The sequence below is a fragment of the Protopterus annectens genome, chromosome 3.part1 (assembly GCF_019279795.1).
Source record: "Protopterus annectens isolate FY-2018-M chromosome 3.part1, PAN1.0, whole genome shotgun sequence".
Taxonomy (NCBI): Eukaryota; Metazoa; Chordata; order Ceratodontiformes; family Protopteridae; genus Protopterus; species Protopterus annectens.
Window position 1 is genome coordinate 1,235,636,228 of NC_056732.1, and position 16,201 is coordinate 1,235,652,428.

General features: G+C 37.3%; 1 protein-coding gene across 1 annotated transcript in view; it reads right to left on the reverse strand.

Moving 5' to 3' along the window:
- Nucleotides 1–16,201, reverse strand: part of LOC122798394 (SITS-binding protein-like) — a 449,240-nt gene that overhangs the window by 326,015 nt on the left and 107,024 nt on the right. The window contains exon 2 of the mRNA XM_044067300.1: nucleotides 12,478–12,649. Coding sequence (XP_043923235.1) covers nucleotides 12,478–12,649 — 172 coding nt within the window. The remainder of the gene's footprint in view (nucleotides 1–12,477; nucleotides 12,650–16,201) is intronic.

A 16,201-nucleotide genomic window follows, 5' to 3' on the forward strand; every position in this document is an offset into this window, starting at 1 on the left:
TGTTAAAAAAATACAGATAGTCATAGCTTCAAACAACTCCTAAAGGAATACAGTGGCTTTGCACCTGTAATTCTCCTGGCTAGTTTCTCATGCCATTAATTACATGTTTCTTTCCTGCTATCTTCTCCTTGTCTTACTTTTACCAAATGAAAATGCCACAATGGTTTATTTTAGTTATATATCTATTGAGTTTCATATTACTGTCTGTAGTAAGGCTTAGGAAATATAATGTTTTTTTTGTTTTACATTCCCTTTTTGTAAATTGTGACTGTTGGCAACTGTTAAACATTTTTGTATAATGTTTGTAAATCTTTTTAAAAAACATTTTTGTAATCTTTTTTGTAATATTTGATATGGAGATTTTCTCCCTGGGTCTCCACTGAAAACAGGCTACCTGCCTAGCCAGACTCTACCCAGTTAACAAATGTAAAATAACTAAATAAATAAATAAATAAATAAAGTCATAATGGAGAAATGTAAAAAGAGGAAGAATCTAAGTAGGGCATGGATAGACTACAAAAAACATTTGACAGTATCCCACATTCATGGATAAAAGAGTACTTAAAAATGTACAAGATACACCCTACACTGATCGATTACATCACAGTGACCATGAAACAGTGGCAAACTACTTTGCTGTTAAGCCATGATAGAGGGCAAATTATGATTTCAGGGATACAATAACCAGGCATATCCAACAACTGGAACATCCACAGAGGTTCATCACTAAAAGAATACAGGGCTTAAGTAAAATGTCCTATGCAGACCGCCTCAAGGCTCTATCCCTGTATTCTATTTCCTACAAGCTTTTGAGGGGAGATTTATGCCTGACATACAGGGCATTTTCAGACCCCACTCTGATGGACGTCCTGCATATCTGCAAAACAAACAGCACCAGTATTACCCATTCTAAAGACTTAAACCTTGCCTGCTAGAGAGACGGGTATGTATCCCAGAGATTACCCCGTCTCTGGAGCAGGCTCCCAATCCTTGTGGAGCAGAGTTCCTCCCTAATCTGTTTCAAGTGCAACATGGACAGTTGACTGGGGAACAGGAAATTCATCCCTGGTTTGGCACATATGTCTCTAATGGACACAGCAACCTGTAAATGGTTCATCTCCCAGGCCCTAATTTGTAAATGTTTCATCTTCCAATCCCCTGCTTACACTTTTCAAGGGTAATAGAATTTGTCAGAGATTTGGGAAGCATGGCTAGGCTTAAAAAGACCCTTGTGGTCGTTAGCCTAGTAAACACCTATGAACCTATGAACCTATAATTCAAAGTGTCTCTTTGTCACTGCTCTTTTGTCTTGCCCTTAACCCATTAAGCTGTCTACTTAACAGATTAGGTAATGGCTACAATTCAGCTCCCAGAATACAGCAAAGTGTAAAGATTTTTTATTTTCTTTTGGTGGATGTTTTAAAACTGTATAGTTCATCAGATGAGGAATTGAAGGCACAACTACAAGTGGTCAAAACTTTTTCAGATGATATAACAATGTGATTTAAATGTAGTGAAAGTTTTAAAGCATGAGGAGAATAAGTCTAAGATGACTTCCCTGCTTAGTTTACCGGAAGCATATTGGTGTCAAGCTGGAGTGGAGCTCAAACCAGAAGTAGATAAAAATCTGGCAGCACCTGAATGTGCCAAAAACAAAAGAAAAAATATAAGATGATGAATCAAATTAGAAAGCAAGAAATATGGGAAATGCATAAATACAATTGCAAGTATATAAAACTCTTGGAACAACCTCATGTTGATCAGGATCGAATGCAGGATGATTAAGGAGAGGTGAATTTAAACCAAAAGATGAAAGGATAATATTGGTGGCCCAAGATAGTGGACTATGTACACATTGGTTTAAAAAGTCCATTGAACATGTGGGAGAAACAGACAAATGTAGGTTTTGTAAAACAGAACTGGAAACAGTTGCACATCTTGTTGCTGGTTGTGATATACTAATGGCAGAAGGACTGTGTACTAAAAGGCATAATTATATGGCTAGACTGTTACATTGAAGATTGTGCAAACATTATAATACTGAAGTTGCTGAAAAACATCAGAAACATGAGCTACAAAATATTATAGAAAATGATGGTTTATATTACATGGAATCACCCATTACCAACAGTTCAAAACAGATGGGAGAAACCAGATATAGTAGTCCATGAAAAGAAAATAAAACTAGCACTGATCACTGAAATTGCTACATTCAGTAACTTCATTGTTTTATGTATAGAGAGACACAAAGTCATAAAATACCAGGATTTGCAGGCAGAAACGAAGGCAGTGTGGAAGAAGGATACCCAGGCCAGACAGTTACAATAGTAATAGGAACAGCTGGTCTTATAGAAAGGAATTTACAATCATACTTAGATATGTTAGGGATGCATGTAACTCCATATTAATTGCAAAAGAAGTCATTACTGGGCACATTGTGGGTGCTACTAAGAGCACTTCTGGCTAACAACAAATATTGAAACAGTACTAATTTCATAAACTTTAATCATACTTAGAGTTAGGAATGGGGTCCATTCCCATCATGGTATGAGGAACCCAAAAGACTTGGAGAAATTAAAGAGCACATATGACATTAAGATAATGTCATGTACATGTCTTTATGTTTAGCATTACAAACTAAGTCCATTCTTCAACTAAGTATAATGATAAGATTCCTGAGAAATTTTGCAGAAATTTTTTGAATAGGTTCAGGGATATGGTCTCACCTGAGAGGTACCACCAGTAGGCCTATATAACCATTAGGTGGTTTTGTGCCATTCAGTTTACAACCAGCATAACCATTTGAAATGAGGACTATTTTATCTAAGGGTTTCTGAGTACTGGGATGGACTCCTGCTTCCCCACAGTCCTGAACAGGGCAAAGAGGGTCTCAAAAGAATGAATACTTTTCACTATAGGTCCTAGACTGTGCCTCTTCCGCTAGAGTTGGAGGAGGACTGACCACAGGAATGGTGGTGGTCATGACAGGTGGTTGCACAGGGGAATCTGCTGCACACAGACTCCCAGTACTTCCTCTCCATAATGCTGCATATCAGGGAAAGGCACTCTCAACCAAGGGTGTCTCTGTTGCTGGAGAGGTGGGTTCTCTCTAACCTGATATGTTGGCCTCATCCTGTCCTAAGGTGGCGTCTTGGGTCAGACGGATGGATTGCAGAAGCACAGGAGTTTTGCCCAAGGAAGGGGTAGAGGATATGGCTATGACATTACCCAAATTACTACTAACATGATACACTCATACCCACTCACCATGGATTATTATCTACAACATCACCATACTGCTGGTGTAGCCCACCCCTCACCCCCCTTGGCTGAAGATACACTCTACTTTTCCTTTGTACATCCATCATCCAAAAATGACATTTGAGATTCTATAACTTGTCAGTAATATTGGCCCTGGCATAGTTGCATAACTAGAAGCTGTTTAATCCACCTATAGGCATCTGTAAGGGTGACCTTCAGACATGGTCAGGATAGTAATTGTCTTTGTCTGTCTCTTCCTCTCTCCATCTCCCTTTATTCTTCTGTTACAGTATATATATATATATATATATATATATATATATATATATTAGATAGATAGATATGTGTGAGTGTGTGTATGTGTGTGTGTGTGTGTGTGTGTGTGTGTGTGTGTGTGTGTGTGTGTGTGTGTGTAGGGACAATGGTATCACCAAAGGATAGGTCTTCCAAAGGGGAATCTGAACTTATGAAGTCCTCATCCTCTGAACAGTAGTCCATGGAGGGAAGAGATTTGGGGAGAATAGGTCAAGGATTCTTCCCTCAGTCCACATCTTCATCCTAGGAATCCAATTCCCTAGGTCTGTTGATTGGAGTGGAAGACAAGGAAGGAGCAGGAACAAAAAACCTTTGAGGAGGCTTCCAGGTCATCAAAACATTAAATAAACCATGAGTGAAATCCTGCCATTTACGTTGGGGATCCATAACAACAGGGGAAATGTACTTTGTTTTTATTTATTTTTCTGCAGGACATCTGCTCCCCTGGTGTGACTCAATAACAGTTGGAGGAATCTCCTCCCTAACTAAGATTTGAGAAAACACTTTCAGTCTTTCAGATATAATCAGCCGAGGTTCCCCCTTCAACGTCAGGTAGAGAAGTTTGAAAAGCCTTTGAGGATGTGTGGGGAAGTTGGATCTATGCTGGCCTCTGATGGAATCACGGCAGAGGAATTTGAAGCAACCACTGGATGGTCCCCTGGGCTTTCACCAGCCTCAAGAGAGACATCCAGAGGAGGCTAGACAGCAGCCAGATCAGACCTAAATTTTTTGGTCTTCTTCTCAACATACAGCTGGCCCTCAGGATGGGAGGATTCCACCACAGCACCTTCAGCCAACAACTTAAGACATTGGATCTCCAGGTATATGGACAAAGAGGATAGGCTACAACATAGGGTCCTAGCCACAAACACCTGGCAGAGAGAGCACTGAGTATGATCGTGGGAAACACCCAAATGGAAGACACACTGGTCGCTATGGTCTTTATGGGGAATTGCCTCCCACACTGATACTTTCCCTCTCTGGAGGACACAAACACAATAACAAGAAAAATAAGAAAGAGAAGAAACCTCATTGGGGCACTTATCTGAAAAAATGGCTTGGTAACAAGCACAACAGAAGGGCTTTCAGACTGACATTCAACAATGGCATTAGGACTGGCGGCAGAGAAGTTCTAAGTACCTGCATCCTTACATAACCTGTATGGTTTACGTCATGTACATGGAGTATATGTGTGATTTCTGGCACCTCTATCAACAAAAGGCTTTGGTATACTGGCTGGATGTTGGGCTGTCTTTGGCAGGAGATCCTTAGGTGAAGAATACTGCAACAGTGTTACGGAAAGACATCAGACATTAACAAGATACTGAAGAGAAAAGCATTGTTTATCAGAAGGATACTTGCAATATGAGTTACATCTTTCAAGTTTGCCTTTTGATTTTTCTGCAAATGGTCAAGAAATATCGAATAAAATCAATCCAGCCTTTATTTTAAAGATAAGCAATAAAAATGATTAAACATTAAAACAAAAGAAAATAAAAGGATGCATGACTGAATGGTTGTTCTTTTTTTTCCATAATTTTTATTTTTATTTTACATTTATATGAGTCACAAACAGAACCATCTAAACAACATGACCATAGATACATGTTATACATTAAAATTCATACCATAAAATGTAGGTCACATAACTGAATGGTTGTTCTGATTACAGCAATCTAGAAAATAACAGGCATTTCATTTAAACAGACCATATGGCTCCTGGATATTATATATGGTATGTATATGTAATTTAAAAAGTAATAAAAACAATGCTAAAAACAAGATACTGTTGCAAGTCTTGCATTCTTTGTTTCTTTTTATTTCTTTAATTTATTACGGTTTTTGCAGTTTTAAGAAAGCTAGTAAAATTCTCCAAATGGAATTATGTTCTTGTGGTCATTCAAAAAGAGGGATATCATGCTATTGGATGAAATCTAGAAGACCATCACCAAAACAGTGTGCGGGAATGATGGGAAAAAGTATGAGAGACTAAAGAAAAGAAATCCAAAGAGCTACTAGGAATATGGCATGGATGCGTAAGATCACATCAGTGAAATGGGCAGTGATCATACTGGAAAAAAAAAACATGAAACAGAAAGGGGCACTGGGGGCAAAGGAGAGCGACCTACAACTTTTAGGATCTACAGAATACTTCTTTATGGAGAGGGTTATTGTTCCCTAGAAAGTACTGTTAAAATGGGTGACTGAGACACATATACAGATGGCGTGATTCAGATTCATGTTGTATTCTGCATATGGCTACAGAAAGAATATGTTCATTTGTTTGCAATGTGTTCAAGTCCATCAATATCAGACCAGAAAAAACTGAAAAGCAGTAACAGTGACTATGACTTTTTTTAAATATCATTTATAGTGTATGTGTTTTGGAATTCCCTGGGCTTCATTGTGTCAAGAGTATTTTGGGGGACTGGGAGTGAGCAGTCAGAATTTAATTGGAATTTAATTTTCTGAATTTCAGGTGCAGTTTGAGTATACTGTTTTAAGCAATTACATGCTACAGTTCAGGACTGGGAACACTTTTTACATCCCAATGTGTCTGCACAGTTGTGTGACCATGGCTTTAGTTTATGAAACACAGTTGTAGGTGTACCCTCCATGAGAGGATTGCACAGGGCATTGCTTATTTCCAGAGGTTAATTTTTCTGCCATATATCTTTTCATTTTGTCAGTGATAATTGTTGTACTCTCACATTCTGCTCATGAACCTTCTAGTGCATGTATGTAAGGACTGGAAAAAGCCTTGTGTGATTCATTGATAATATTCAGACATTGTGTACAAGCTGATATATTAGTGTATACTGAAAACAGACTTCACATACATGTCAAGCAGAGCACCTCACTGGTCCTCTTCAAGAGAAATCTTGATGAGTGAATGGGAAATACAATATTCACCCCGGGGATCACTCCAGTGGCTCTACTCAACAGAGGCACTAGGAACTAAGGTTGGGTGGCACAATGCCAGGGTAATCCTATGGGCTAGGCTTGTAAAGGCTCCAGGGCCATTAGCCTAGTACACACCTATGAACCTATGAAATGCAGATGGGCCTTATAACATGACTATGTGATGACATGTAATTGAAGAGTAAAAATTACACACCATATCTGGATTCACATACTGCATATAGTGGTACTAAGTAAAAGATCAGGTGACAATCCATATATAAATCCCACAAATGTGTCCTGGCATGAAAATGCATTAGACAGAAACATACAAAGATACCCAAAACAAATATTTGTGTTATGATACAAAAATATGTTTTCACAGAATTTATACATACACACATACACACACACACACACAAATATATATATATATATATATATATATATATATATATATATATATGGCACATTTCCATTAAACCCCCATCAATTCAATGTGCAGCAGAGACTTGAATTAGCTACTTCATGCCAGGGGGAAGTAATAGGTGCCCTTTTATTGGTAGCGTAGCTGAAACCCGATGTTTCCGCCACGTTCATTGGTCAGCAGTCTGTCAGTCAGTGTAAATATTGTAGTAAGTGTACCTTACCTTGTCAATGGCTCCTCCTGCCAGCGATCATGTATTATCAGATTGACAGAGCCCATTCAAAGGAAAAATAGCTGGAAATAACATCTCAGCAGAAACAGAAGTGAACGTACCTGGTCCCGTATTGAATGGAAAAGTACCCAAAATGATTTTACATTGCAAGTGGGATCACAAGCAAAAGGGTTATATTTGGGTCTGACTGCCCAGTTGTCTTGATCCTTGCAAACAGTGTGAAAGAACTTACACCTACCGCAACAACAAAAAGTTGTTTGTCAGTTTTAGAGATGTAGTTGTCACACAGGAAATGAAATACCAGCATCACAAACTGAAAGGGTTATTTACCGGCAAAAATAAGTACTGCACAATGTTTAGAAGATGTAGCGGATATGTTGTTTCTTTAGGTGATAGGTCATTCATGAATTTACAATCCCTTACTGGATATAAACTCTTCAGAAACTTTAATTTACTTATTCTGTAGTGTATGAATACTTAGAAATGCAACAGCATGAGGTATGGCTTCAGTTCACAGCAGTGCAAAGTGGTTGGGTTTTAACGGAAAAGTACTATATATATATATATATATATATATATATATATATATATATATATATATATATATATATATATATACACTAGATCACTAAAGCCAATAACTCTGCTGGTGAAGCACTATTCTCTTGCGCCATAGCCAAATTATGGAACTCCCTCCCACCAACAATTTATTCCGTATCATCATGCACCCATTTTAAAACTTTACTAAAAATGCACCTAAAAACATGCTGGCTATGCCCTTGCAACTCCCGCTCTAATATCATCCACCCCATCCAACCACTACCTTCCTTTCCACTCCACTAACTACCTTGATTATAGCAAGCTCAGATGCTCATAAGCCTAGTACTTATTATACAGCAGGAACTTCTTAATGTAACATTTGTTAATGTCTGTTATGTACTTCACAGATAAAGATTCTAGTTGTCTACTGATGTACTATGTTCTTCATCTGTAACTATGTTTGTAATTAATTGCTATGTTAATCAAATTGTTAATCGCTATGTAAATCCAGTGTAACTGCTGTTTGTATATTTTAACTGTGCAGCTTTTCTCCTCGGGCCTCAGCTGAAAATGGACCTACTTCCAGTTGGACACTCCCGGTCAACAAATGTAAATAAATAAATAAATATATATATATATATATATATATATATATATATATATATATATATATATATAGATTGACTGTAAGTGGGGTAGGGAGTTATACCCTATCCTCAGGATTGTGCGATCTTGGACTTAGTATGCATAATTACCATGTGGTGTAATCACCCATATGAGGGGTGCAGGCAGGCTTCCCCCCCCCTGCAAAATGTACTGTTTATTCAGGTCGAAAATCTAGTCATGCTTCAAAACTCACACACACACACACACACACACACACACACACACACACACACACACACACACACACACACACACACACACACTAATGGTAGTTGCCGAGTACCAGGAAATAATAAAACACAAAACTAACTGTTTTATAAGAATTGACTATGAGGCATGTAAATGTGTCTGTCTCTGAACTGTATCCTACACTACAGAGTAGGCAAAATGCTTTGGGAGTGGAGCGCCATGTTGTGTTTTGTACTACTAATAGCAAAATGATACTGTTGCACGTAGGCCTCATCTATCTTGTGTGATGAGAAGCATCAGTCATTTAAACTCTCACAAACCTTTCTTATTTTGTGACAATATTACTTTGTGCATTATTACAGAATGATGTACAATCCTCTTCATTCCTGACATTTGCTTTTAACAAAACTGCCCATATTATGAAACCAGAGAAAGGTGGTGTGGGGGTGAGGGTGGGGAGGACTTGTGCTTGCACATTTTGAAGATTATATAAATCCTATTTCGGTCATGTTGCTGAATGATGATTCATATGAACTGTTCCTAGAAATATTATAAATGTATCATTCAAAAAAAAAAAAATCATACGTTTTGGAAAAATGAGTAGCAAAGGATTTATTAAGGAAAATGTAAAGCATCAAAATGTGCCACTCGTATTTGGCATACCAAAAATTCATAATTCTATTGAAGACTGATTGTGACATTGGGTGGGTCTAAGACAGAGGGAATAGATGCCATCATCAATTTCAGCTTAATTTTTTTTCAGACAAGAATCATATTTTACATGATTCATGTCTTTTTTTTAGTGTCTAGCAACATTTGTCATTTAGAATAGTGATCTTTTTATTACAGCTGATGTATATGATTTGTTCTCTAGCATTCCACACAGTCAGGGATTGGAATAGTTCATGATGAACTATGCCAAACTAGTTATCTGTTCAACTCTTATAGCTGGAATCATATCTTAGCCTTTTTTTCCTACGCTTCATATCAGTAACCCATACCTACCTCTCCTACCTTCTTTTTATCTCTGATCACCACTCTTTCACCTTCATACTGCTTCATCTGTATTATATTGATGATAGTATGTGCTGGACCTACAAAGATTTTATAATACTTTTGTTCATTTACAGTATGAATTTTTGTTGCAAACACTGGTGATTTTTATCTTTTGTATTGTATTGTATCTGAATTTTACATGTAAAATTATAACGTTATTAATGGAATTCTGGAGCTTTTCTCCTCAGGCCTCCACTGAAAGATGGCACTTGCCCAGTTGGACTTTCCCAGTAAACAAATGTCAAATAAATAAATGAATATAATTACAGATATGTCTTTCACTGACAACATTTTTCTTAGTGAATTATATGGAATTAGTTTACTCTGGTGTTCCTCAAGAAGCGGTGTCTTTATTTTTGTTAGACACTAGAGTGCTTTTTTTGATGAAATAACTGAACTGTGTGTTTTATAATAAATTTTGGTTGGTGTGCTCCTGGCTGTTCTGACTTATGGTTATTTGGATTTCTGAGTGTTATATCGGTACATGATTGCTCCTATATGTAACGTATAATGTATGTAAAATGTAAAAAAAAAAAAAAAGAAAGTATGAATATGGTTTATTTTCATACCTATTAAGGCATGTGTACCTATGTCTTAAGTACTAATTTTGAAAAAGGTGTTTAATGAAGGTTAAACAGGGTAAGATGGCCAAATGTGTCTCTTTCACACATTGTAGGTTTATTTATGAATGGGCCTTACTTAGTGTGGTAGGTTTCTCTAAGGTCATCAGTTGGAAGGGTAATATTTAACCATGAATCTACAGGAGTGGTACACATCACTAACTGTTTTGAGTTGTGATATATTTTCTGTAGAAAAGACCAAAGGTCCTTTAAAAATAGAATTTAGCAGCACTGTTATAGTATTAAAAATGAGACAGGACAAACACTTTGTTTAAACACACTCCAGTTTGTGATTCTTTTAAAAAAAAATTTTTTTTTTTGAAAAGGGTTATACTATTTCCCAGGGGTGGGGACTAGGAAAATCATATTGAAATGCAGGAATTGTAAAGGCAACTGAGGTGACATTCAACCCAATAACGTGGATTAAATGACTGTATTTTTATGAAATGTTTTTTTTTTTTTTTTTGCTTCTTTTTGTTATGATGACATTACTTTCTGGAATTCTCATCTGCATGTTTTTAATGTTTATCAGGTTTTTACAATAAAAAAGTCAGTAACTTTGCATATAATTGGATCACATGATATGTACATCACTATCAGGCTGGTATTTAATCATATTAAACAATGCAATAATTTGTTCTAATGAACTCTGACGTAATTTAGAGACAAAAGTGCTCAAAATAAATGTTTTTCCCTGATGGGATCATTGGATGGTAATTCACATTGCTTTATCAGCTTTGGTCTATCTAATCGTGCCTTAACTGGCAGACCTTGTTTTGTCATCATATTCATTTACACTCCCACAAACCTTGGTTTGATTTAACACAGTACAGAGTAATACTTCATGCACTGTTATAGAATGATGTACAATGTCCTGCATTCCACAGATATTATAGTCTATAGGACATGTTTCTGCTCTGTACTTCATGGTGTCATTCTCAGTTTTTATCATGTGACACACAGCATACCTATGTTTTATATATTCAATCACATTTTGATGTTGAATGATTTTTATTTATTTATTTATTTAGTTACAATTGTTTTCTGGGGTACAGCACTGATCTCCATGTATCTTTTTCAGACTCAGTCTGGGAGCAGTGTCTGGTTAAGTAACTTGCTCAGAGTCACACAGTTAAGCAATGGAGGCTGAAGGAATCAAACCGTGCACCTCTGGACAACAAGAAATAGCTCATTAACAGCTCTTTAATCCTCTAAGTCAGCTACAAGACAATAGACAGATTGAGAGGTATAGCATGTCACACACACACACACACACACACATACACACTCATTCAAGCACATTGCTACATAGATGGGCGTGTGTGCTTGCATGCATATATATATTTGTGTGTCTGTTTATATGTGTGTGTGTATTTGTGTGATATGAAACAATAGCTAATAGATGTCATCAGTGTGTGGTCGCATATCTTATGTTTTAACTATTGAAGACTCTGCTATTAAAATGCACGGGTACACAGAATGGTATTCTGTGTGCACTGTCTCACTACTGCTGCAGCCAAAAAAACTGTAGTGCTCAGATGTTTACTGCAATGCAGTCTTGCCGACCTTAGGCCACCATGAATTACAGGAAGCAATGCCATTATTTATGTGAATTATGCATCAGACATACTGCCGATCATACAGCCTTTAACTACACAGGTCATAAAAAAAGTAAAAGAAATAAGAAAGGAATTTAAATTGTGGTATAATTGTAATATGCCATGTCTATGTGTGAGATTTTCTAGGTTTACTCATCCTGGGATTTGAAGTTTGTGACCTGGGCTTCTGTCTTGTGACAAAACCATGCCAAGCATAAATAAATGTCAGAATATCCCTCATTCAGATGTAGTATATTGCTACAGAAGACAGCTTCTGCATGCTTTTGACACCCCCCGTCTCTAGTACTGTAATTCCTTATTTGTCCTGCTTCCAGATATGTGTTGTGGTGGCTTACGCAGCTAATTTTCAGAACTGTACCTAGTCAGCCAGGATATGCATATAATATACTTACTATTTGGTAAATTTGACGTATAGGGTATAGTGCCATGCCACAGTACTCTGTAGGGAAGGGGAATGCTAGGACTGCAGTAGGAAGTGTAAGGAATAATGCTGCTATATTGCATAACATAGCAATATACAACATGATTTGGTCATTTTAATAAATCCATGTTATGTTCAATTATTATTTCAGCATTTTATAGCATACTTATATCTATTTATCATACAATAACACAATTATAACATTTTATGCACACATAGCTTTATTTTACCTGTTGATCCCAAGAAGTATCTTTCTAAGACAGATCCATAACCATTTGGGACATCCCTGAGGTTACTGACTACAAAAGGTTGTGACTCAGTAGTTATGTTGTTCAGTGGCCACTGTTGTGCACTGACACTTGCACCTCCATACCAAGATATATTTGACATAGAAAAACAGTCCTGCAGAAATAAACAAACATCTCATTAGATCATCAGCAGTTACAATAGTATAATATGCAATACTGCACTGTATCCTACATTACACAAAAGATAACAAATATATTATTATACAATGACTCCCTATCACTATTCAAAAATTTGCACGCTGATTGGCCCAGCCCAACCAGTGTGCCCGTTGTAAATCTCACAATATACTAAAATAAAAAGGTCTGGTCGCCCAGACATTTTTCCGTTGGTATAAAGTGCACCAAAACCTTTTTTTTATTTACAACTAAAAAAAAAAAAAAAAAAAAGAGAAAATGGAGCAACGGAGACTTTCTTTTCTCCGTTGCTTCCATTTCAAAGTACTGATGTACTGGGTATGCATGGGAACGCAAGTTCCATACGCATGCGCAGTACATCGAAATGAAGAAGCAGTATACCACAACCGGAGGAAGAACAGTAATCCGCCATTATACAAAGATATTATTTAAGAAAAGTAAGTATTTTTTTCTTAAATAATGTCACTGTATAATAGCAATAACCGACTCCGTGGTTGTGGTATATTGAAGATTTACCCACTGTTGTCTTTGTTTAATCACTCGGGCTTCACCCTCATGATTAAACCACATGAACTGTGGGTAAATCTTCAATATACCACATCACATCATTGGTTATTGCTTTATTATACAATGATTCCCTATTATTATTCAAAAACATGTACGGTGATTGGCCCAGCAAAACCAGAGTGCCTGTTGTAAATCCCACAATATACCAATGGAAAAGGTCCGGTCGCCCGGACTTTTTTTCCATTGGTATAAAGTGCCCCAAAACCTTTTTTTTTTACAACTAAAAAAAAAAAATAAATAAGAAAAAATGGAGGAATGGAGACTTTCTTTTCTCCATTGGTTCCATTTCAAAACATTGATGTAATGGGTATGCATGGAAATGCATGTCCCATACGCAGGCGCAGTACATCAAAATGAAGAAGCAGTATACCACAACCGGTGTAAGAACAGTAATCCGCCATTATACAAAGACATTATTTAAGAAAAGTAAGTATTTTTTTCTTAAATAATGTCATTGTATAATAACAATAACCAACTCCATGGTTGTGGTATATTGAAGATTTACCCATAGTTGTCTTTGTTTAATCACTCTGGCTTCGGCCTTGTGGTTAAACCACACCAACCGTGGGTAAATCCTCAATATGCCACACCACGTCATCGGTTATTGCTTTAGTATCTCACTGAACATTGCTGATGCCTGGACCAGGATAGCTTAAGTATCATAATATTTTCATATATCACTTGTAACTGAACATTAACTAAGAGAGTCAGACACTAAGCTAATCTACTTTCAATTCAGTATGTGTACTGTTTAATGGGTAGTTTGGCTGGGAACAGCTTGCTGTGTTTTGATGACATTTAATCTGTGTGAACATTGCAGCTGAATGGAATGCCTGAAGTTTGCATTTTAATGCCATTTGATGAAATGTTATATCTGAGTATAGCCATCTTCTCTGTGACACAAAGGAGTAGAGACATGACTGCATCCCAGCTGATGCATTGCTGGTTATGAATCAATGAGTTGGAGGAGCCAGTAAGGGAGTGAGGGAGCAAGAGGCTGATGTCAATTGTCTCATTCAAATGGGAAGGTAGCAGTCCATTTTGCTGACTTCCTAGCACTTATTCAAGAGAAGTACTCTGCACAGCACGGGCTGAACAAGTAAGATGGGTTCTTTTTGTGGTCATTGAAAGTGTAACATTCATTCTGTATGAGCAGGAATGCACACATGCAAGGGGAAGTAGCAGACCCTCACATCTGAAAGTGTGTACATCAGCTATGAGAAGAGGGGTTATGTTATAAAACAGAAAATCCACTGATAACTAACTGGCCAACCCCCCCTCCTTCAATTACCTCCAAACTCTGGTAAGTAGGAAAAGCAAATGGGCAAGACTGCAGCAGGGAGGTCTAAGAAGCTGTCAGATTTGGGTTCCTAAAATGCATAACAACATTCTAATTGAATTAAAATCCATTTGATTAAATATGGCTGCTGTTAGTATTGCATAAGTCAGTGATCTTAGGTTTACATTTTGGGGCTGCATTGCGGCTAGTATCAAGGTTTCATTTTTACCTTTACGGTTAGAATTAGATTGTGATTTAGGGTTAATAACTTTAGGGTTAGATTTATTTTTTATTTGAGTTTAGGACTAGCATCAGTTTAATGGATTATTTTAAGAGTTATGTTTACCTTTAAGATGTAGGTTAGGCTTAGGGTAAGAACTATTTAGGGTTACATCTAACATGACAGGGTAAGTGGGGTGTTGTGTCTTGTATGCAGGCTATGGGAAACTTTGCTGTTAAAATACTATAAAAATGTGCATTGTTGAACAGTATGTATTTTTGATAACAGGATCATGACATTTCTTAGAAGCCACTTTCAAAGAAACCTCTGATGTTAAGACTGACAGCCACTTTCATTGAAAAAATACCAGAAAAACTGGCATTCCCATTTGTTTTTTGGTTAAGTTTGACTTTCTTTTTAATTTAGTTTTGTCAGAATTTCTGTTTACATACATACAGTTCATTGCTTTAGTTTACTATATAATTCGTTTTGTTGCAGTGAAATACTTCAAAAGCGGCCTAGGAATAGGGTTTCAAATTGCAAGGCTTTTGCCCTTTCCCCATGGTTATGTGACAGAGGAGATTTCAAATCATGCATTCTTCAGCGGAGGACATTGCAAAAGGAATCTCCCTTTCCTCAGAGATGCAGTGATTTGAGAGTTAATTATATTAAATACAAGAATACAAGGAGCACAGACTCTGGTGTGGGATTCTGAGGCTTTTTGCATCCCACAAAGAATTATTTTGAATGAAATACACTATTCAAAACAACATTAAAAAATAATTGGGTGTTCTAAAGCCACTCAGGCCCCAACTGCTCAAATTCCAGTAACTTGCAGCTGTGGACTTGAATGGCTGTAACCTCATCTGACAAGCTGCTTCCAATTGGGCTCAAATGTGAGTTCATTGCCGCAGCTGTCCTACTATCTGCCTGTGTTTTAGGAGATGAACAGATGCAAGCAGTTGCAGCAGACCATTTGGTGAAGGATAGCTGGGAGGATACTGTAAGGGTTGGGTGGGATGGGGATTACAACGTGGACTTTAGAGTCAGTGACTAAGATGGTGATTCTAGGTTTAGGGAGCAATAGGAACTTTAGGGTTGGGAAGGGGACAGGTATTTTTGGTTTATGGAGCAATCAAGGGTGGTAATGGTATTTTAGGTTTAGGCAGCAATTTGGAATTTGGGTTTAAGGAGGGGGTAAGGTGATTTTAGTTTTAGGGAGTGATAAAAACTTAAACATTAGGGAGGGGGACAGAGAATTAACGGGCTGAAAGTGATTGTTGACAAAAGGGGGAAAGGGATTTTAGGTTTTGGGAGTGATCTGGAATGGGAGGGGCAAGAGGACCTTAGGTTTCAGGAGTGATCAAGATTTTAGGGTTAGGGAGGGGAAGGGGGTTTTAGGTTTAGGGAGAGATTGAATACTTTAGGGTTAGGCCCTGGTTGGG